The following is a 23988-nucleotide window of genomic DNA, read 5'->3' as shown; positions in this document are numbered from 1 at the left end:
ATGTGTGTAAATCACTAATTCCTAAAACTTAAACCTATATTGTCATAGTGTTCTGGTATATTATAGGAAGACATGATATTTTTAACTGCAAAAACAAAAAGCACACACAAAAATCTTTGGTATTTTAGAATATTGATTCTTACCTCTAGTGGATTAAACTGAGGAGGTTGTTACTCTTTCTCTTGTAAACAGTGCCTAAAGCATTAGCCCACTTTTGTTAGCCCCATTCCAAAACTGTTTTGTTAAACAAAACAATTAACTCAAGCCATTGTATTAATTTTGTGTTAGTTGGAAATGGATGCTTTTCTCTATGGATGGGGAACTTGGCATTAGCCCCAGTTGTTTAATTTAGGATTTAATTGGATTTTTAGAAGTTAAGTCTACAGCTAAGGATAAAGATGTTAATTTATAGCAGATTATAAGCATTGCTACATAGTGGATAGAATAGTGCAATAAAGAGGCTCAGGTGGTTTATTTGTATGAAATGAAGATTCACAAATACAAGAGATTTCTTTAGCCAGTATGACTCATAAAATTGACATTTAGCAACTGTTAGAATTTTACAGACTTACAAAATTTATCATCATTTAAAAAAGGGTATTTATTAAGGAAAATTTCAAACATACTTAAAAATAGGGAGAATACTATTTATAGAATGAACTTCCCTGTCCTCAGCACTCCACTTCAACAACTATCAATTCATTGACAAACCTGTTTCATTAATTCCATTAATAACCCCATATGCTCTGTCTAGGCTTATTTTGAAGCAAATCTCAAACATTATATAAAACAGTTACTTCAGTATGTATCTCTTAAAGATTTTTAAAAATAACAGTACCTATCACTTAACAAATTCCTAATATCAAATATCCAATGTTCAGATTTCTCCAGTTGACTCTTCATATGTTGATATGCTTCTTGAGTCTCTTTTAATCTGTAGGTTAACCTTGGAATTTATTTATTGATGAAACCGGATCATTTATGTTGTAAAGTTCCCCCAGTCTAGAGTTTGCCGATAGCATCCTCATGGCATTATTTAACATGTTCCACTGATTTTCCTGTATTTGTTGTAAATGGATAATTAGATCTGGAGGAGAATTGTTAGACATCTTGGTAGAGGCCGGGCATGGTGGCTCACACCTTTAATCCTAGCATTCTGGGAGGCTGAGGCAGGAGGATCACTAGAGGCCAGGAGTTCAAGACCAGCCTGGGCAACATATCAAGACCTTGTAACTACAAAAAAAAAAAAAAATTAGCTGGGTGTGGTGGCATGTGCCTATATTCCTGGCTACTCAGGAGGCTGAGGCGGGAGGTAGATTGGAGCTCAGCAGTTTTAGGCTGCAGTGAGCTATGAATGAGCCACTGCAATCCAGCCTGGGCAACAGAGCGAGATCCTGTCTCAAAAAAAAAAAAAACCTTGGTAGAAATCTTACAGAGTATCAGCTCCCATACCCTACACTCTCTTTTTGAAAATGAGGAACCAAGGCCTAGATTACCTAAGGACACAGGGCACACAGGGTATAACCAGAGGCAAAACAAAGATCAGAATTCAGCCCTCTTTCCAGTGCTTTTTCCAGCAGGCCAGTGGTTTTCAAACATTAAACAGCGGTTGTCTTCAGACGACCACTAAAGTGAAGCCCAATAGTGTAGCTGCTCTGGTTAAAATGGGGTTTGAGGGGTAGTAAGCAAAATTCCTCCCATTCAGTCCCACCAAGAAAGAGTTTTGGCTAACTGCTTGGGCTCAAATCTCACCTCTGCCACTTACTGTGTGACCTTGTGCAGGTTATTTGACTGATATATGCCTCAGTTGCATCTTCAGTAAATTATGGACAACAATAGCATTCAGTCACAATGGTTTTGTGAAGATTAAATGAGTCACTACATGTAAAAGAACTTAAAAAACAGTGCCTGACAAGTTTTCAAATGACAGTAGCTATTAATCTTATTATTCTAACGCCCTTCTCCATATGCCTTTAGGGCTGTGCTGAGCACTTTTATAAATTGAGAGTGTTGAAAATCTACAAAGCTGTTGAGTACAAAATATTGTAAGGGTTTCCACGAGGTTTGAGTTACTGCATTGCAGGTGTAGGTCATGACTTATTGAACAATTTTGCACACTTAACATATCTGATACAAAAATTAAAACCATGGTGTGCCTATTGCCAAGCTCAAAGTTGGGCTTTCCTTCTTAACCTTGTACTTATAAGTACTGAGTGCCTGCTGTGATCAGACCCTGCCCTTGGTCTGTCTGTAGATTGCTCCGTTACTCTATTACTTTGTAAACGTGAAGCCCAGGTCTTCATATATGGCTCTCTCTGCAGTGTACCACTTAATATTAGCATTGGCATTGTGTAGCATATTATAGGTGTGACCTTTTGGAATTTAGTGACTCAGGCATTTCCAAAAACTGAAACAAGACGTAATTGGTTATTTTCATAATTTTTAAGAGAAATTTTAAAAATAAAGTGTAGTTTTTCTAAGGCCGGGCGCGGTGGCTCATGCCTGTAATCCTAGCCCTCTGGGAGGCCGAGGCGGGTGGATCGCTCGAGGTCAGGAGTTCGAGACCAGCCTGAGCGAGACCCCGTCTCTACTAAAAATAGAAATAAAAATTACCTGGATAACTAAGAATATATATAGAAAAAATTAGCTGGGCATGGTGGCATATGCCTATAGTCCCAGCTACTCGGGAGGCTGAGGCAGTAGGATCGCTTAAGCCCAGGAGTTTGAGGTTGCTGTGAGCTAGGCTGACACCAGGGCACTCACTCTAGCCCGGGCAACAAAGTGAGACTCTGTCTCAAAAAAAAAAAAAAAAAAAAAGGCGAAAGAAAGGGTCCTGGTACATCTGCTGCCTGCCATCATATGGAGATGCTTAGGCTTAGGCCTATGCTGCTGATCAACCTCTCTCACAGATTTTCATTCTCTCTCATGTTCTCCTTCATGTCGATTGTCCCATTCTGGGTTTCCAACAGCATCTTCATTCATCTGAGTGCTGCTAGAAAGCCTGGCCTATAATTCAACATATCATGACTCTCCTGCTGTTTTTCCCACTGAATGTAATGTAACTTCTATAGATGGTCTGTAAAGACAGAACCATCTCCTGCTTTTGCCCTCTCTGCGTCAGCCACATTGGCTGGCATTTGTGTACTCCTTGCAGGGAGGTGCCTTCCCTGTGACTCTCAGTTGCCTTGGAAACATGAGTTACTGGCTTCGGGGAGTGCTTGTTTCTGGGAAGCAGCTACCTCCTGCCATTTTTCTAGGACAAACAGCATTCCCTGAATTTCAGAGTCCTGTATGCACCTGGAAATCCTAGTAGGTAAAAGTTGCATAATTGCCATGTTTTCAGGAAACCCCATAGTACTCAATACCTACTGAAGAAGGATCAGTTGCATTTACATTACAAAGGTGTTTCTTATTCGATGCAGCCTTGTCACATTCTCGGTAATATTGGCAATAAGTGTGCTATTTGAGTGATTAGATACCATTTGATAAATGTTAAGAGCAATATGAAATAAAATCCAAAAGAAATATATACACGAACCCGTCTTTTTTCTGCACCTCTGCTTCATTAGTGTTGGTAGCCTTATTTAACATTCTGACTTGTGCTGAGGTTATGCTATTTTTGACAGATTTAAACTTTTATTCTGTCCATCTGCCATTTATCAAAGCATCATTGTACAACTTCAAACATGTTATTTGACTCGATGGAAAAAAAGGGTACCCTAAGACCTAAAAAAGGTTAAATTTCCAGGAAGAAGTCTTGATTTAAAGAAATATTTTAACAATTGTAGTTGGAAAGCTTGGTAGCTTGGTTCAGAGCATATGCTCTGAAGACAAGTCAATCCAGGATTATGTATTAGCTCTGTCTGTTACTAACTGTGTGAACTTTGGCATGCTGCTACACTAGTGGTTTCCAAACTATACTGTGCACTGGAATCGCCTGGGGAGCTCTAAAAACTATCCTCATGCTCAGTTTGTAATGTAAATGCAACTGATCTGATGATTACAATGTGCCTCAAAGTTTGGAAACCACTATGTTACACCCTCTGAGGCTCGTTATTGTTTGTAAATGGGAGTGGTGATAATACCCATTTCATGTAGATGAAAATAGTTAATGAACTTTTAACCCAGTTCTTGGTATATAGTAAGTACTCATTAAATGGGAGCTAATTATTATTGATGATGTTATTATTGTCAGTGACCAGAATTTTAGAAATGTTTTGATAGTTTACTCCAGTGCCTCAGTCAGGAGGTGATTACATGAAAATCAACCTTCGGCTCAGTCAGGCCCTTTACCAAAAATCTTTCAGGCCATTGGGGTAGCCCTCTTCATTATAATGGGGTCAATTCCCATGCCCACTTTCGGCATTTCACTGTGTTAGAACCGGTTTCCCTCGGCCCCAGGAACAGAGAGGCAGAGTCACCGAGGCTGCAAAAGGCAAAGGAGTTTATTGGCTAGCTCGAGCTAGGGTCTAAGTCCCAGAACACCAATGCAGTGGCCTCTCCACGAACCAGGACCCCGCCCTGGGGTAAAAATTAAGCTTTTATACTTTTCAGTAGGTTACATACGCTGTGCACACCATCCCCCCTCCCTCCCTCAGTTCATTTGTTCCTTCAAGACTGGCTGACCATGTCGGCTCCTCATTGGTCGGTTCCGTTGTCGCGTTAACTCCTGATTGGTCGGCTCCAAGTCTCGAGATCCTCCGGTGGTCATCGGGTCATTTTGGGGAAGGGGAGGGCCCGCGCCGGGGAAACCAAAACTTAGGCCTATTCCAGGAAGCCTAGCCTGTCATGGAGTTACCTTTGCTCTTACAACTGTATCTTCTTTTTTTGAGGTTTTTAAAAAAAATTATGTACAAAGAGTTAGCATGATTTCTTTCATTGGTTGGATGCCTTGGATAATCTATTCAAGGAAGATCACTTAGTCCAACTTAATGAACTTCTTCGTGTACTGACAGAAACACTGGCCATGCATATTGAGACTGTATTTCTGGATAAGCCCATGCTGGTTTGAGCAGCTGCAACAAGAGTGAGAACTCTGGCTGAATTTTCATGGGTGGCTTCAGCAGAGCTGCTAGTGACCCATCTTACTTTCTGCAGTGCAACAAGGCAAAAGGAAAGGGCTAGCACACAGATGTACTCTTCGAAATTTCTGTGGCACAGTTAAACTCACTGTATCTTTAAATGAAAAAATTCATTAACCTATTTTTTCCCCCATTTCTCAATAGGAAAATTTCTGGCAATGCCATGCTACAGTTGGGACCCTTCTTATATTGGACATTTCTGGCTGCCTTTCAAGGGACAGTGTTCTTCTTTGGGACTTATTTTCTTTTTCAGACGGCATCTCTAGAAGAAAATGGAAAGGTAAAAAAAAAAAAAACACACACATCATTACATCTTTTGGTATTATAAGCATGGCTTATCTTTTTTTCCATAGGCACTGGATCTGTCATACACATACTGTAGCTGTAATCATCATGCAAACTATTTTTCTTAAGATACAATATTTAGTTCTTACAACTTCTTTAGAACAATAGAAGTGTTGAAGTAAGAAATCACTTTCTGTGTGCATGGTTAACTAGAGAGCTTATGTGCAAACTTTCAGGAAGCTTAATTTGGACGTAATTTTTACTAGATGAACAGAGGTCTTAGGACTTCAGATTTTAGACCCCTGCTCTTTGATATGAGAAAGGCTTTTCTCATTTTAAAGTACAGTCTGGCCCCACTCATTTCTTATTCATAGTGGCCTTCCATGCTTGGAGTTGAAGGAGATAGCTGCCATATCTTCGTAGTATTTGCCCGATAGGCGAAGAGAGGGAATTCTCCTCTCTCCCTTCTTCTCTTCCAAATTGGGAGCATAGTGTTCTCCAGAAAGGCTGCACTGGGATGCTTTTGCCCTGGCTGCACTCTAGGAGAGAATTACTGATGGGGGGCAGTTCAGGCCTTCTTGTAGTCACACAATAGGAAACCGAACACATTGCCTTGCATGCTGCTTTGACCATGTTCTCTTTTGCCATTTCTAGGATTTCTCTTTTATGGTCATTCATTCTTTATAATCATAACATGAAGCAAACCTAAAGTTCAAAAAGAGTTTACTGAGTACAGTGACTATGTCTGGAACCTATTAACACCTGTTAAATAAGTGATAGGCTCAGTGAATTTGAATGGTACTTTGAAATTAGGTACTAAAACCTCTCTAATTTAGACTAACAGAAATCAGGGTAGTATGAATTCATGAAAATTATTAATCACAAAGTAATTGTTGGGGAAATACAAATCTGCTTTAGGGTAGTGCCATGTAGCCCTTGCCAAGGAGCGTGTCCTGCTAAATCCTTGCATGTTCTTGAGAAAGTCACATTAGCTTTCCAATCAGCTTTGCCCATCAGTAAGAATGGATTTGATTTTATGATTTCTCTGTTCGCTTCAGCTTTTTGACTGATTTTGTGACTTCTACTTTTTGTTTTATTTTTATTTGGCACAAAATTGTATATAGCTGGCTACCCTTAAAAAGAGTTTGTTCCAGAGAGGGGGCATAATCCTACAGTCCTGTTGACATGATTTATTTACTCAGCAAACTTTACAGGTGGTACATAAGAAGTGTCAACCCCACCCCTGTTCAATTTATTACCCATTTTGAGTTCATGAAGTCCAAATTAATAAGGTTTTACTTTATATGTCACCATCCTTCTAAATGTTTGCTAAAAGTATAGTAAGTGCAAGAACTGCTATTAGCAGCTAAACATAACACCCATGTATGATTTGATTGAATCCTTTTTTTGCTTCTATTAACCTTAATTTTTTGTTTTCATTTTTTAAAATCCTTTTACATCTCATTTTCTGTTTTAATGTTACGCATTCAGATTTTGACAGCATTTGGTAAGCATATGTGCTATTCATTGCCATCATTTGGATTTATACGTGGTATCTGCTTTTCTTTGATGTGCACATGTTGACAGCTCTATTTACAGCCAAAAAATTAGACTCATTTAAAAAATGTGAGTCCATTTGTCTACAAATTATTGCTGATTTGAGAGCTTTCATTCTGTATTCTAGGAAAAGCCCATACCAAACTCTTTAGAGATGTGAATCATCCAGATGACTTGTTTCGATGAACATTGCTGTTAGCAGAATAGTTATGGGTTCTTTTCCTGCCTTTATCACAGCAGTGCGTTCCCTGTTCAATGCTGCATGGAATAATGGAAATAAATGCTACCAACCACAAGTGCGGTGTACCTGTCCATGAAATTTAGGATCACAGGAAAATCCAGCATTGTGGCCTGATCTTATTGACTAGCTGTTTCCCTAAGAAATTCATACAAAAACCTTTGGCAGTTACATGCAGGATTAAACTTGGACTTTTTCTTTTTTTAAATAGGCTTGTGTCTCCATGGTACATGTAATTGTTAAATGTTTTTCAGGTATATGGAAACTGGACATTTGGAACCATTGTTTTTACAGTCTTAGTATTCACTGTAACTCTGAAGGTTAGATTTTTATTTATTCAAATATGTTTAATACCATTTTGTAATGCTTTCTTATCTTATCCTAATATATCATTTTTATCTCTTATATTTTGTTGGGGGTTGTTATTCAAGCCTTTATCTATTTACTAAAATGTGTATGATGCTAGGGATTTGGGCATTTGTATACTATCTGTGATCCAGTTTTTCAGAATACTCTCTGTTTTGTTCCGGTTTTAAAAAAAGTTGAAACACCATACTTATGTTGGAAATCTTTTTTTCTTTACTGCTAATTTTAAGGCATTATGATAAGTGGCATATAAACACACTGTGAATGTGTGTGTGTGTTTTCATGTTAAACACTTGAATCTTCTTAAAAATTATACATCTATTTAAGAACCCCAGGCCTACAAGGAATTTGGGTACTTAAGACATTAAGTGAATATACATAAGTGAGACGTGTGCAAAAGAGCTTGGTAGTAATGAAATTTTATAAAATGTATTTGTCACTGAAATTTACCCATGTTAGTGAAGTGCATAAAGAGACACTGCAAGTAACAAAAAAGAAGGATATTTTGGCAAAATCATTGACATTGACTTGCAGCCATGTAATAATGCTGTGAAGCCTCACTGAATCCTACCCTTGAGGCTGCTCAAGGGATGCTCTTGTAGTTGAAAGTATAACCAAATTCTGTTGATAATTACAGTAATAAGCACCTCACATGGGGTCCAAGAATGAGTACCTTTCAATAAATTCCAACATGCTCAGTGTTCAGAACCAAAATTCAGAAATCTAATTGTCAAAGGACCTCTCTAATCATTTTCCCTCTAAATTTTTGTTTGTGGTTCATCTCTCATACCAAATAGGGTGAATACATGTTTGCTTTATTCATCTACTATTTCAGTAATATTTTAGGACTTTAAAAAGACATATTACAGTTCATCTCAGTTTAGCCACTTACTAGCTAGCCGTATGTCTTTGGGCAAGTGACTTCACTTCTCTGTGCCTGTTTCTTCTGTAAAATCAAGATAGGCCGGGCGCGGTGGCTCACCCCTGTAGTCCTAGCACTCTAGGAGGCCGAGGCGGGTGGATCGCTCGAGGTCAGGAGTTCGAGACCAGCTTGAGCAAGAGTGAGACCCCGTCTCTACTAAAAAAAATAGAAATTATCTGGCCAACTAAAATATATATAGAAAAAATTAGCCGGGCATGGTGGCACATGCCTGTGGTCCTAGCTACTCAGGAGGCTGAGGCAGTAGGATCGCTTAAGCCCAGGAGTTTGAGGTTGCTGTGAGCTAGGCTGACGCCAGGACACTCACTCTAGCCCGGGCAACAAAGCGAGACTCTGTCTCAAAAAAAAAAAAAAAATCAAGATAAAAGTAGTACCTACCCCACTTAGGGTTTTTGTGAGGAGTAAATTAGTGAATACATATAAAGCACTTAGAATGGTGTCTGGCACATAGAATGTGCTCATTACAATAAATGCTATTTGTTATTATCTATTACCATGTTTCACAGGATCCTAATCTGAAATAGAAGCTTCCCCCTCCTTCACCTGGCCTTGCATATAGCCCTAGGGCTTCCAAATGGCCTTCGCAAAGTCAGCCTTATTGCTGCATCTTTCACATGCACCCGAGAAGACATTCACTTCCTCCTCTTTGGATTAGTATTAGTGTGATGTTTTCCCTGGCAACCCAGAGGGTAGGAATTCAAGACTAGGCTACAATAACAATGTTATTAACAACCTGTTTATGAATGAAAAACTGTAACAGAGAGCTAAAAACCATGGTGTCACAGCAAGTAACAAAACTGAGACGCTACCTACCTCCTCTTAAGAATTAAATGTTCTGGATATTAGCCCATGTGACCCAGAAGTTTTTAAGCAAGCAGAGCAGACCATACTCTTGTGGTTGTTTTGGTTTTGGTTAGTTTTTGTTTTTGTTTCTTGTGAGACAGTCTCGCCCTGTCACCCTGGGTAGAGTGCAGTGGCATCATTGTAGCTCACAGCAACTTCAAACTCCTGGGCTCAAGCAATCCTCTTGTCTCAGCTTCCTGAGTAGCTGGGACTACAGGCACATACCACAATGCCTGGCTAATTTCTCTATTTCTAGTAGAAACTGGGCCAGGCTCTTGCTCAGGCTGGTCTCGAACTCCTAAGCTCAAGCAATCTTCCCACCTTGGCCTCCCAGAGTGCTAGGATTATAGGCATGAGCCACTGCACTCGGCCTCATACTTATGTTTTTAGATCACATTTGAAATTCCTGGGTACCACAATCAGAAAACATGATCAGTCCTGGAAGAAACATGAAGAGATTAAATCTAAGGCAACTGAACATTTTATTAATTTAATGAAATAGATAAAGGTTTTGCAACTGGAAAGGCACCATTACATGGTCAGACCCATGATCCATTTCTAGATGATGTTAGATGTGTAGCGCTGATTGCCTTTGCATTTAGTGACTCAGTTGTGTTTGAGCTTTCATGACTCCTTTGTAGTTTATCTACCCTTCCTAGCTTACCCCTTCCCTCTCTTACTGCCGTTCCAGCATACCTGCCTCTACCAGCTAGGCCTTCTTTTGTCAACGTCTTCCTGCCTGAGGACTTGGGGCTCCAGCCTCCTGGATATTACCATTACCTCATTCCTGTCCCATCTCCCAGTACTGAGACATTTGCAGCCTCACACCTACTAGCTACTTAGCTTGACCACCCTTCCATGCCTTGTACTCTAGAGTTTAGAGGCCTTAGGGCAGAGCTCAGCTTTCACACCCTAGTTCTTTGAAAAGCCTAGATTCCCTTCTTTTAGTTCCCCTCTCCTCTGGATCCCTGGCCCAAGCTAGATCCTCCCATAGGTATCATATTGTGTACAAGTGATAAGTCAGGCACCATAGTGTATTGCCATTTGTATCCATCATGAAATCTCTTGTGTTGTCTTTTCAGCTCGCCTTGGATACTCGTTTCTGGACATGGATAAATCACTTTGTGATTTGGGGTTCTTTAGCCTTTTATGTATTTTTCTCATTCTTCTGGGGAGGAATTATTTGGTAAGCAACTGTATATGTGTGAGTATTATGTAAATAACAAAGTAGATATATGTATGTGTACATTGTATATATAAGCATTTGTTATACTTCTAAAGTTTTGATTATATAAGATGGCAGGTCTTTAATATTAATGGATTACAGGTTGTTTGTAGCCAATAGTGCTACTAAATTTCAGGTAAGATTTTAAATACAAGTATATAGACTACAGGAGTTTCTCCAAGACCTCTCTTTGGTAGCCCCTGTCCAACTCTTTCAATTTGAAGGTGTGTAAACATCTCTCTGTGAAGTGAAACTGTAATTTTTAGCATGACCTCCCATGTGATTTCCAGGGGAAATAATTATCCTGCTAAGTTTCTACCTGATGTATTGGCCAATAGATACATTATTGTCCATTTGGAACCTATTCTCTCTTTATAGTATATAACTGTCATTTGTGTCACTACAGGTGTGCTCAGAGTATAGTATATATACCACTTAATACTCAGAGGGGTTATACCTTGAAATGACCATCTCACTGTTTTGGTGGAGGTGAAGGTGGGAAGGGAGAAAGGCAGACTCTACCGCTTGACCTTAAAACTCATTTAGTTCATCTTGGCTCAGTAGATGTTTACTTAGAATCCATTTTGTGCTTGGGACTCTATGGGATAGAGAGATCAATAGACTGTACTCTGCCTCAAGATTATAGTCCAGTGAGGGACACAAGCTGTGATGGGGGCAGGTATAAGAAATGTAAATAAGTTAGATTTGCATCTCTTTTCCTTACTCCCAGAGACCTATATTTTATTTTTAAATATCAAAGTTGTTTTCATTAGTCAATGGCTTCCCCTGCCAAGGATGTCAGCAGCAGAGAGCATGGCTAGAGCAAGCCATAGGGTGAGATTTCAGGAGTACATATTTTCACTGCTTTGGGCAAAATCTTACCAACAAAACATTTTATCACAGAGGTGTGAGGCCCAGGTTTATGTCCTTTGAGACTTAATTAGAAGAAACTCCTACTATTTTGAAAGGCTCTTTTTTAAATAAAAGCATTAAGAAATAAAAATTTGAAAAATCTAATCATTTAAGGAAGCGCCAGCTCCAAAATGTGTCATTACAGCATGTATTTGGCACATGTATAGGTAATGATTGAGAACAAAGAAGCTGAAGGAAGTTCAGCTGTATATATTTTTTTTTATTTTATTTTTATTTTTTTATTTATTTATTTTTTTTGAGACAGAGTCTCCCTTTGTTGCCCAGGCTAGAGTGAGTGCCGTGGCATCAGCCTAGCTCACAGCAACCTCAAACTCCTGGGCTTAAGCTATCCTCCTGCCTCAGCCTCCCGAGTAGCTGGGACTACAGGCATGCGCCACCATGCCCGGCTAATTTTTTTTTTTCTATATATATATTTTAGTTGGCCAGATAATTTCTTTCTATTTTTAGTAGAGATGGGGTCTCACTCTTGCTCAGGCTGGTCTCAAACTCCTGACCTTGAGCGATCCACCCGCCTCGGCCTCCCAGAGTGCTAGGATTACAGGCGTGAGCCACCATGCCCGGCCAGCTGTATATTCTTTAATATATACAAATGAATTAAAGTTGATTAACCAAACGCAGCATATAATTGTATGTCTACCCAGAGTACTATAATTCTGTCTATGAATCTGTATAATCAGCGTTTGAACTAATTATGCAAAATTTCTACAAGAATAAAATGTTTTCAGCAAACTAGTTTCTAACCCTTTCCACAGACTATTCTTATTGATTTAAATAAATCTTTTAAATGATTAGGACATTGTCACATCTGTTTCTATTCATTAGCATACTTAGTAAAAATGAAATGTTATTGTCATCTATTTTTTTAATTTTATTGCCTGAAGTGCTATCTTTAAGTAAAGTTGTCTGAGTTGAGCTACTACACGAATATAAACTTATATTATAAAGCAACCAGTAAAATGAGACTAGAAACTATGTGAAACTTCAGCTGGAAGCTGGTTGTACCTATTGTCTCTGAACATGTTCTGGCCTGAGGCATTTGAGACATACCCTTCTTTCAGGTTGGGCAGTGAGAATGATGATTTCTGATCTCTAAACCCAATCCAGGAATAATAACTTTTGTTTTTCACTGCCTTCCTGCAAAGCTCCATGGATGTCATGGTGATTGAAAAAAAATATCTAGAGAGATTAATCAGAGGGTATGGTGCAAAGGAACACTCTGTGACCTCTGTGACTAGCTTTTGGTTGTCTGCTGTACCTTTGTTATGGCCCAGTATCTAGAAAATTATTTAAGGTGCTCTTCAGAATTAGAGTGGGGTAGAGGTCTGCGAAAGTCTTTTCTATGTGGTAGACCTTTCCTAGACAGCCTCTATGGCCCAGGACTCATGACACCTCACTGTTCTGCTCACTTTTATTCCACAGTCTAAATCTAGTCTTCATATATGTAGAGCCACAAGCTTCGTGTTATCATGTTACATAAGGGTGCTTGAACATTAATTTTTAAATGAGAAACCTCATCTAACAAATGGGAACCAACTAGTTATCTACCTAGAGCTCTTAATCCCAGGATAGGCTGATGTGCATCCTGACCTTGAGCAGCCACTTCCTCCCCCTCAGTTTAGAACAACATTAACTTAGCCTAGTGAGGCTCTCTGTGACTCAGCTCAGACGGGGAAAGGGATATTGGCTGTGCTTCTCAATGGCCATTGAGATGATTTGGAATGAAATCTAACTTCATAATGAGAGGTACTCCTGGATTTCTGGATTCCAAGGCTTAATGTCCTATTAGCAATATTCTTCTATCAGCCTGTTTGGCACACACTGTTAATCAATATATATTTGTGGATGAAAATAGTAGATTCTTCCCATTTGAGAGAGATGATAAGCTCTACAGTCCCTTTTATATTTACATAGGGTTTTTGCAGAGGGAGGGGAATAATTATAAAAATGTTTTTTGAATTTCTGAGCATAGAGCACAAATCCATTCTCTTCTTAATAAAATAGCTGAGGAAATAAAATGCTTGTTAGGATAAAAATGAACCATCATTTCTCTTGAATATCTTTAAAGCTCCAGCAATTTCTAATGCACATAAATGTTCACCAATTGGCAGCTTTAGAGTTGATTGCCTGATTGTTTTCAAGTTAAATGCATTTCATTATCTTTTCCCCCTTTGATTACCATTTCTTTTCTTTCCAAACATTTGATAAATGAAATTTGTCTTCTACTTCTGGGACATTCTAGAGAAAATTATTTTTATTAATGTGTGCAAGGAAGATTCCTTTTAAATACAAAAGACAGTTTCAATTAAACTTCTGTCTGTTTCATATGACAGGAACTGATTTTGTTTTTCCATTATGTATTTTCTTTCCACTGCAGGCCTTTTCTCAAGCAACAGAGAATGTATTTCGTATTTGCTCAAATGCTATCTTCTGTATCAACGTGGTTGGCCATAATTCTTCTAATATTTATCAGCCTTTTCCCTGAGATTCTCCTGATAGTATTAAAGAATGTAAGAAAAAGTGCCAGGGTAAGAACTAAGTTTATATCATAACCTGATTTTTGGAAGGGGCTTCAATATCTGCCATGAACTAAAAACCTTATTTAGAGAATTACATTAGTTACAGCATGTTAAACCCCTCCTTACAGGTTCATCACTTAATTTCCTCTTCTGCATAAAAAATATAGTAAAAACTTCGTTATCCAATGCAGGTGGTAAGTAGATTCCTTAATAGTGTTCTATGTGACCTTTAGCAATCCATATGGAGTATCTCATATGCTCCATATGGAATTTTAAAAGGAAAAAATGATTTTATTTTGTATTTAGCCTAGAATTTTCACACCAGGAATTTCCACACCAACATTTCAGCTTTAACCTTAGAAATTTCCCTGTAGGCTGTTTGCAGATTTTTTTTCAGTTGATAATCCCGATTTGCCTCTTTCAAACCTTTCCCCTTCCTTCAATTATAGTGCTGCTTAATCTCTGTGTTGCTTCTAGCCCTATCTGTCCAGCAGTATATTTGATCCAAAGGGAATCCTCTGGATGTGGTTTCTACATCCTTACCCTCTTGAACACACTTGTAAAAATTCAGGATTGTTTTATGAGTGTGTTTTCATTTTTGCCTATTAAGTTGTAAATTTACTATGAGAAAGAAAAGATATTTTCCTCTGTCACCTTATCATGATATCTTTTCAACATTTTTTTAAAAAGCCTTTAAAGTGAAAGAGGGAGATAAGCATGGAAAATAAAACTTTTTGATCAACAGGTTAATTAAGTATGTCATATTTCTGCCAACACTGGCTGATTTTGCTAAACAAAACCCTGTTTCTGTCATATTGACACCAACTAGATTTTGTAGCTCCTCCAAGGCAGTATTTTCAGGAAATAATATAAGCTACGACTGCCTGACCTATTTGATCAAATTTGCCAACCAGTTTAACTGGCATATCATTATCTTTTTTGCCTCTTGAGTTGATAGAATCCAGTGGTTGATAATATGCAGACATGGGGATCTGAAATGATTACAGTAGGAAAATCTTCAGTAATTAGAAGTATAAAAAAGGAGCTTCATGTTACAAGTCAGTGCCAGCCCCATTCAAAAGCAACAGAAGTCAGTGACATAAGCTACACTGATTCTTGGTTTTACAAGGCCACTCATTGTGTAGTTAGGTGGTCAGAATTGCCCTGAACTCCCTACTTCTGCATGCCTTATGGGCTGAAACTAGACACAATAACCTTAGTCCCTCTATGACTGCCTTAGGCTGCTCTTCAGTCCTTCCAGTAGACCTCCAGCTAATTCCCTCTAGCCTGGTGTTTAGTTTTAGGATGGAAAAGTAGCATTTAATTACCTAATTATACCCTACTATCAGTTGAACAGGAGTAAAACAGGTTGATATAACAGGTTCCTCCCAGAATGGCTCAAGTGTCAATTTGTGTGAAGCCAAATAAAAAATTTTGCTCCAAGAAATGGTTTGGTGCCTTTTTATAACAGCAAATTTATCTGAGGTAGATCTCCTAGTTGCTCCTCCATTCTCCTTATTTGGGAGTACACTTTGGAGTGCTCCTAAATGTTTTTCTTATTTGGGGTAATGGAGTTCATGTTAAATAATGGCTCACACCCAGCTTCACGCTCTAAAGATGATACAAAAATCTCAGAAAATAAAATCTTCAAACATATCATCTTATCTTCTTCCTTAGGCCCTTTATTTAAAACAGACACTGGCTGGAGGTAACTTTGATACAGACCATTAAATGGAGAAATGCTACTAGGCAGTCATAGATAAAGACTTAGAACATTTTCTTTCTATACAAACAGTAGTTTCCAGACTTCTGTTGAAAGTATGGAGTTCTGGGACTATACTTCTTTTTACTTAGCATGGAATGTTACCAGGAAGTTCAGCATGAAATTTGTTATGGGTTATGTCCATGGTAGGAGGACTTCTAGTGTTTGGGCTGTAGCTTAGCATGCTGATGTGCTAGAACAACTAGGAAAATTTTCCATAATCATTTTCATTCATTCAATCATTCATTCATTTATTCCTACCCTCATTGAACCAATAGACATTTGTTGAACCACCTACTGATGAACATCTCTCTTTATATCCAATGTCTGAAAGGCTAAGTGGTTTTTCAGACTCTGTAGGATTTTGAGAGTTGCAAATGAGGCAAAACATATGGGCACTCAGCAGCACTGCCTCTTTTTTTTTTCTTGTGAGAAAATGCAAGAGCGAAGTAGTGCATATGAATGCATAAAGGCCAACTGAAACATCACAGCCATGTCTATTCTAAGTCACATCTGTTTACATAAGGCCCTATTTGGCCATGGCAAAGGCCAACTTCGAAGATAAAGGAGAAAGAATATCTTACTTTCCGCCCAAAATATGTTAGCCTTTATGCTTAGTGACCAACAGTCTGACCTCCTTGGTGACTTCCTACTTTGTTCAATATTCCTTGCTAAGACATTGGCCTCATTTTAAAGAGAGGCAAAAGATTCTTTTGCACTGGGTCTGCCTCATACTCTGATAGGCTCCTTAATGGGGAAAAGTGTGTGTCCCTACCTAAAGTAGAGGATCCCCCTGACTTAAACCAGTAAGCATCTTGGACACTTTGTAGGCACACCCAGAAATGCCTGTGGCGGGTAGGCTGCTAGTGCTGTCCTTATGTGGGTCTTGGCAGCTGCTTTGAGAAAGGAACTTAGCAGTGGATAGTGAAAATGTGTCTATGGCATTTGAAAAAAAAGCTAAGCCATTTTATATTTAACAATTATAGCAGCAGCCTTGAATGAATGTTGAATTCCATTCCATTCAGCATACTTTGCCTGAGGGCCCACTATGAGTTAGCTACTATACTAGGTGTTGGTAATTCAGGGATGATCAGACATGGCCCCAGCTCACAAGGAGCTCTCACTCTAGTTAAGTTATAAAGAGCATTCATATGGAACACTTCTGTAAGCAGGTATTAAACAGAATGGTAGAATCAATGATATGGCTTGTTATAACACAACTGAGCTATTTCAAGGTCCAATTCACTACCTCCTGAAACCTCCAGTAAAAAGGCTAGTATGGCAGCCTCTACCAGAGCTTAGTTCTGTCATGATGCTGGCATTGTAAAGAATTCTGCTATCTTTGGAAATAGGTTCTCTCAGTTGTTTAACTCAAGGATTGTAATTAAGCCATGTATCCCTAAACTATATTTTCAGCAGTGAGGTTAATTGGTGTGCTAAAAGTCCCATTATTAAGGATCATAGGGCTTTTCTTTAGCTTCTAAAGTGACAAAGCTGCATAGCCCTGCTACTGAAGGTGTATCATGCAACTACCATTGAGCACTGATCAGTGGAACAGCAAGATAACACTTCAGAGGAAATTCAAAGTTTAGGGTTTTTGGTATTTGAAAAAGCTGTCCCATCTAAGCACAGTCATTAGCCATCTGTAAATCAATGAAATACACCTGGAGTTGCTGGCAAAGTTGTAAATACCACTTCACATTCCTAATAGAGGAATTTTTCACATGTTCTTACGTAAAGTTTTCTAACATAAACCACCACTATCAAAAGGGAGGCTTGACTTGCTTGCTAGACATGGGAAGACTGTGATCCAATGGGAATGGACCCAACAACATGGCAATGCCTAACATGGGATGTCAGCACAAACAGGAAGAAATACTCCATTATGTAGGGAGTTCTTTCAGAGTGGTAGACAGGGAAAGGAAGAGTATCAGTTGTTTGAGCCAAATTCTCAGAGAAAACACTTTGGATTTTTTTTTTTTTTTTTTTTTTTTTTTGACAGAGTTTCACTTTGTTGCCCTGGCTAGAGTGAGTGCCCTGGTGTCAGCCTAGCTCACAGCAACCTCAAACTCCTGGGCTTAAGCGATCCTACTGCCTCAGCCTCCCCAGTAGCTGGGACTACAGGCATGCGCCACCATGCCCGGCTAATTTTTTCTATATATTTTTTTAGTTGTCCAGATAATTTATTTCTATTTTTTTAGTAGAGACGGGGTCTCGCTCAGGCTGGTCTCGAACTCCTGACCTCGAGCGATCCACCCGCCTCGGCCTCCCAGAGTGCTAGGATTACAGGCATGAGCCACCGCGCCCAGCCACACTTTGGAATTTTGGAGAATACAATTTCTTGTTATAATAATAATGGTAATAATGATTATTATTGCAATTCTTATGGTGTCATATATAACTGGGTTTGGAGGGCAATAGTCCCTGTGAATTGGATTAGGCAAAAATAAAGTTGAATCCTTATGTCGTGGCTGTTGAGATGGGCCTTTATCCATTGGCCTTTTTGACGTACTGCTAATTGAGCTAGTGTCAACACTCTAGATGACTGCGAAGGAACATAGAAATTTCATTTTGTTTTAGCTCATTATTTCCTGTCCTCTTCATCTCCCCTCCCCACTGCCAAATTGCTAGCTATATCAGTTTTTTATTGCTTTAGAACTCTTTCCATGCTTTCTACTGCTTTCTGTACTTTCATATTTCCTTTTATTTCCTTTATAAAGTAATTTTAACCCCTAATCTGTTAACCCCTAAAATTTGTGCTTCATAGAAATAGTTTGATGACTGGGTTCAAGTTTTTGAGCACACAGAATGTGCTTATTGTAGTTGTAGTCTTCAGTAGTTAGGCTTGTATGTTAAACATGGGGGGGGACTTGGTATCATCTTAATCTTTTTGCAAGGTTTTTGCCCACAAAATAGAAGATAGAAGCAATTAAAATTTTTTTTTCAGAAACTAAATCTTTATTTTTTTAGCTTTATCAATTGGTAATTTGCATATTATCAAGAACTTTCATTTAAGGTAAAATATTAATAGGAAAAATGTAGTTATGTCAAGATATGTGAATAAATTGAAGTATTTGCCCTTTAAAAGTTTAATTGTTTATTAGACTCTGCTGGATATATTTGTTACTTTAGCTGGTTCTATTTTCTAAGCCTATTTTTATTAGCCACTAAGTAAATAATACGGGTAATCTTGATTAGCAGAGTTGTTCGACTCATCCACATAGTTGACCACTCATCGTCGTCTGTTTTGCTTGGGCAATGCTATAAAACCAAGTCTTTAAATTACCTTATAATTTCAGGCACAGAATAAGAAGGAAAAGTAACCCCTTAGGTTTTCTAGTTAAACTTTATCAATTTTTACGTTTTGTAACAGTGTTTTAAAAGGAAAAATCATACTTAACCTAGGAAAAATTCAGCCTGCCTTACTAAAGAGGTCTCTGTAGGAAAAACAGGGAAACCAATCAAATTATTTTGGAAGAAAGGAAGTTGAGCATTGGTCCAGAAGTAAATGAGACTGAAGTATGATATCACCAGATGTTTTCCCATTACTTTAGTTTTGATTAGGTTTTTAACCTACAGCTGCCCAAGGGCAGTCAGTCCCTTCAAACGTACCTGTGGATTCACATAAGGGAGATAGTTAAAATGACATTGATTGGTGATGGACCCTGGACATAGCTCTCTGACCAATGGATTTTGAAGAAATGTAGATTAGTGAATTAATGATTAGAGATAAGTCTTATTTTAATGAGAAGCATATTTTAAAACTATTTAAAATAGGTAATTTTCCCATTAACAAAATCATTTTAAGTTGATATGTGGAGAAATAATAGTGGGCACATAATCATAGACTATTCCTAACTCTAACTCTACTTTTACTTTAAGAAGTAATGTCTTCAAAACTAACATGTCGACTTTGAATTCTCAAAATTTCTTTTTAAATGTCTTACATTTGAGAGAATATTTACTTTTTTTTTTTTTTTTTTTTTTTGGTTTCTGCATTTCTCTTTTCTACTGCAATTTTCCACCTTTTGTGCAATTGTGAACAAGGTAACGAAACGCCTCCCTTCCTCAGGAACATCTACTATCTTCATGCTTTCTCAAACTTCCAGCAATCACAGTTTCTCTTGGAGTGAATAAGGTGATTTCCTTTCTTAATGTACCAACTTGCTTGCATTCTCATTTGCCTGACACCATTTTCTGACTCTTTATAAAAAATTACTTCTCATGATTCACAGTTTTATATCTTCTATTGATAGACAATTTTGTCATTTTCATCATTTGTTCACCTTCCAAACTGTCACACTGGAGAGGAAGTGATTTTCAAAAGCTTGAACTATAGGTCTGTAGTCTCATTTATCCACGGTATGCAGTAGTAGCCATGGCGTGTCAGAGCCAGTCTGTTCACCAGGAAAGGAATGTTTCGCACAAGTTTCTCTTTGATTGATACACTCACAGCACCGGCACAACTCTCAGAGGTGTTCACCAAAAGGATGGTAAGGTTTACTAATCAAACCATATTGACTCATCTTACCATATAACCTACCAGTGCCATTTCAAAAACCCAAGTTTGCCACTTTACTACTATTGTCTCTTTACTTTTACCGCAAAAACAATTCAATTCAAGTTGGAGACTTTCTTAGGCCTTTATTTGTATTCATTTGAATATTACGTGTTTGCTATATAGTGTCATCATTTGCACTTTGGGCCAGAAGGGCAGTCTATGGGAAATGATTTTTTTCTGCTACGTTTTTTATCACCAGGTAGGTTAACCAATTATCTAAGTGCTTTAAGTATCTTTGCCTCACTATTACAGAGGAATCTGAGCTGTAGAAGGGCATCTGACTCATTATCCACCAGACCTTCAGTCAGACCTCTTCTTTTACGAACATTCTCAGACGAATCTAATATATTGTAACAGGTACCTAGTGTTAAACAAGTGGGCTGGCTTTAAAGAAACAGATTAACAGCATTATAAAGAAAAAATGAAAATATCACTCTCTAAATTTTCTCTGCTGTTGGTGTGGTGAACTTTATACTATTCTTTACAAAAATATAAAGATGCATTACTTGGAATATGAGGAAATACACATTTTAAATTTGCTAAGGCCCCCCAATTCAAAGCTGAATGATAATACAGTATATTTAATTTGGAAGGCGCAAGTTGTCATGACAGTACTGTCATGTGAAAATCCTCATTAATACTAATGATGAAATGTAATTTTGATTTATAAAGATCATTTGGGAATTTGAAAATAAATATTCCAAAATTGCATCTGTATAATATCAAGTCAGTTTAGCATTGCATGTTCTTGGGAATTGTGTGAAAATAATTAAACGTGTTTGTACCTTCTTGTGCTGTGTTTGTGTGTTTGCAGGTACTGTGTACACTTAATGTCCTTGTAAATGTCTGATCTCCAAATATATATTAATGAACCAGTCTACTCTAATCATAACTCTTTATAATGCCAAGTTTTATTCAAACTAAATGTTTCAACTTTCAGAGGTAAAATCTTTCCTAGTCATTCAGGGGGATGCTTGCCTAATGATATAAAATGCTTCATAATTAATATTTCCAAAAATGAGTAAGTTCATTTTATAACATATTATTTCATTTACCCCAAAAAATATTTGGAAGGAATTGATATGCCATGGGATGAACCCTTGAACTCAGAATGACTCCTTTATGTGCACTCTGTGTTTCCCTTGGCAAGGGGTCTCTGGCACCCAGACCTCTGGAGGTCTTTTATCCATCTATGAGAATTTAGAGTAATTCATGAACAAGGCTTACAAGCTTGTCAGCTTGGAAACAACTCTATACAGCTTATGACAGGGTCATCTTTCATGCACAAATAAAAATTAATGATCATCATGAATAAAATTGTGGGTCAGTTCACTTTGAAGCTAACAATTGTGAGTCTACCTCATAGGCCCACTTTTTCATCAACTGTCAGCTCCCCCACCCTCTGGCAAAGAATAAAAATTAAACTAATGAATCTACTGGTTCTTCTGTCTCCTGCAGTTCATCATAGTCTACATCTGCACTGTTATTTTAGAAGCAGACTCATTTTGCCACAGTCAGCATCTTTTTATTTGTTTTTGAACAACTCACCTGTATACGCTTCCCTCGGTAATGAATCTGCTTCACAGTAGCCTTCAAAGTCTTTGACCCTTTTGTCCCAGATTACCTTGTTCTAAGCTGTGTGATTTTAGCTATACATTTCAGCTATACTATTTCCATTAATTTTGTATCCCCCTGGATTGCTTGCTTTAGCTTGGTCTGTGGTGTGGGGAACTGGGTTGGATAGCAGACTCTGCTACGGCTTTTGGCCTCTCCAGGGCCTTATCTCCTACAATGTCTAACATAGAACTGAGGAAGTATTTTTTAAATGGTTGTTTTATTTTTAATTAATTATTTTTTCCACAATAGATTTCATGTAGTATTCTCTCTCCTCCAAGGAAAATATTTGGCAGTTAGTTTAGCCACCTAGTTTGTTCCTTGGTTGGTAGAGGAGCTACCTGACTCCATTCATATATTCTCAATGTAAATGGCAACCTTATTTTGGTTACAGTCACCATGACCCTGCAGAGCTACCTGAAGACCTAATAGTGGTTCTGGAGAATGTGAAACAAATAAAAATGGAAATGGACTTCTAGTTCAACCATGGCAAGGAAAGCGTCTCAGAATGGGAAGAAAATAGCACACTATTTAAGTCCTTCCACTGCACAGATTCAAAAAGGTTGAGTTTTAAAGTGGAGAATCAAAGTTAGGCTCCCTCCCTTAACATACGACTTCCCCCTCTCAACATACCTGAATTATACTTGGTGATCAGTTTGTCTTTTTTGCCCCATCCTGATCACAGCATTTGATGATGTTTAGAGGACAGAGAAGAATATGCAGATTTGTTAGGGAAACTTTCATGGTTTCTCTTCTAAAAAGACAATGCGGAAGAAAAACAGAAGAGTCAGTTGACTTCACAGATACATGATCTACCAACAAGAAAATTAACTTCAATATTTTTTGGGGGGGGGCATGCTTCTTTCAGTAAAGGAAGAATATTTTCACAATAATCTTCTAAAACTGAATATATCTTCAAACTTCCTCTGTCAAAATTAACACATCCAAAAAAAAGTAACCCATTCATTCATTCAACATTTTCTGACCATCTGCTATGTGCTAGCCACTGTACTAGGTGCTCGAGATAGATATATAAAATGTCCCTGTTTTCAAGGAGCTCCCAGCCTACAGGAAAAGATCATAGCAAGCTAAACCTCTGCTATGGTAGATAATCCCAGTGGTAAAAAGTATTAGGAGAGCCCTGGAGCAATCCAAAAGCAAAAAGCAAGCCTGGATCTATTCAGCTGATAGATGAAGAAAGGATTCAAATCTGGTTATAGTATCACTCTTTTTTTCCCCCTGCATGCGAATAAATCTTGGCACTTTGTTAAGACAGCTGCTTTACTTTCATAACAAAATTTACTACTTGATTTATTTTTGAAAATGCTAAACAGATGGTTTCACATTATTATTAAAATAAACCCTTTAACTCTGTATATTTTAAATTTTTCAGAATCTGCATCTTGAACTGCCTATGTTAGTGTCCTACAAGCATATTGACAGTGGTTACAGCTAAAAAAGAAAGCATGAAGAAAACTACAAAATGTTATCATCTCAGGATACTCGAATATGCAACAAACTAAACCACTCTTATATCTAGGGTTCAGAATAAATGTTCATTAAAATACCAAGTGATTCCCATAAATATTTACAATTATTATAAGTAGCCTTTATGGCCAAAGCTGTAAGTTAAGAATTATATGGAAGTTGAAAGCAAGAATACGTATAATTCTGGCTTTAGACAGAATAATATAACTACCAAATGGGTGCTCTTTTAACCCATGAACTTTGTGAATGGATTTAAATACAGTAGTATAAAATAGAAGTTATTCAATGAGAATGAATAGATTTTGCTAATATTACTTTTTTGCCTGGCAGAAGAAATAGGCTGTTTGGATCACATTTCTCATTTCTGCTGAACGATCATCTTAAATTATTTTTTTTTCAAACATGTGTAAGGAATACTTGAAAATACAGAAGGATTAAATGGTATCAGTGAATCAGACAGAATCGTTAATCCTTTCTGTTCACCCGCACGCAAAGTGTGTCTTGGTAGAATATCCTTGCCAAAAAATACCTTGAACGCTTACGTGGAAAGTATTAACTCCAGGTATTTTTGTGGGAGTG

General features: G+C 37.9%; 2 protein-coding genes across 5 annotated transcripts in view; one reads left to right on the top strand and one right to left on the bottom strand.

Annotated features, from left to right (window-relative positions):
• Positions 1-23488, top strand: part of ATP11C (ATPase phospholipid transporting 11C) — a 177923-nt gene extending 154435 nt beyond the window's left edge. Inside the window, exons 25-30 of one of the 4 annotated variants that reach the window (XM_045538911.1) lie at positions 5226-5361; positions 7416-7481; positions 10393-10496; positions 13843-13993; positions 20560-20664; positions 23315-23488. In XM_045538911.1, the coding sequence (XP_045394867.1) occupies positions 5226-5361; positions 7416-7481; positions 10393-10496; positions 13843-13993; positions 20560-20661 (559 nt within the window). In that variant the 3' untranslated portion in view covers positions 20662-20664; positions 23315-23488. Of the gene's footprint in view, positions 1-5225; positions 5362-7415; positions 7482-10392; positions 10497-13842; positions 13994-14112; positions 14729-20559; positions 20665-23314 lie in introns of those variants that run through there. The other 3 variants (XM_045538915.1, XM_045538912.1, XM_045538914.1) reach the window with 3 other exon arrangements.
• Positions 4919-5083, bottom strand: LOC123628892 (40S ribosomal protein S29-like). Its single transcript, XM_045538917.1, is given in 1 exon segment — positions 4919-5083. A coding segment is annotated over 1 exon segment (165 nt).
• Positions 23489-23988: the final 500 nt, after the last annotated feature.

Source organism: Lemur catta, chromosome X (assembly GCF_020740605.2).
Source record: "Lemur catta isolate mLemCat1 chromosome X, mLemCat1.pri, whole genome shotgun sequence".
NCBI lineage: Eukaryota > Metazoa > Chordata > Mammalia > Primates > Lemuridae > Lemur > Lemur catta.
Note: the sequence above shows the minus strand (reverse complement) of the source record. Positions and strands in the feature narration are given on the sequence as shown.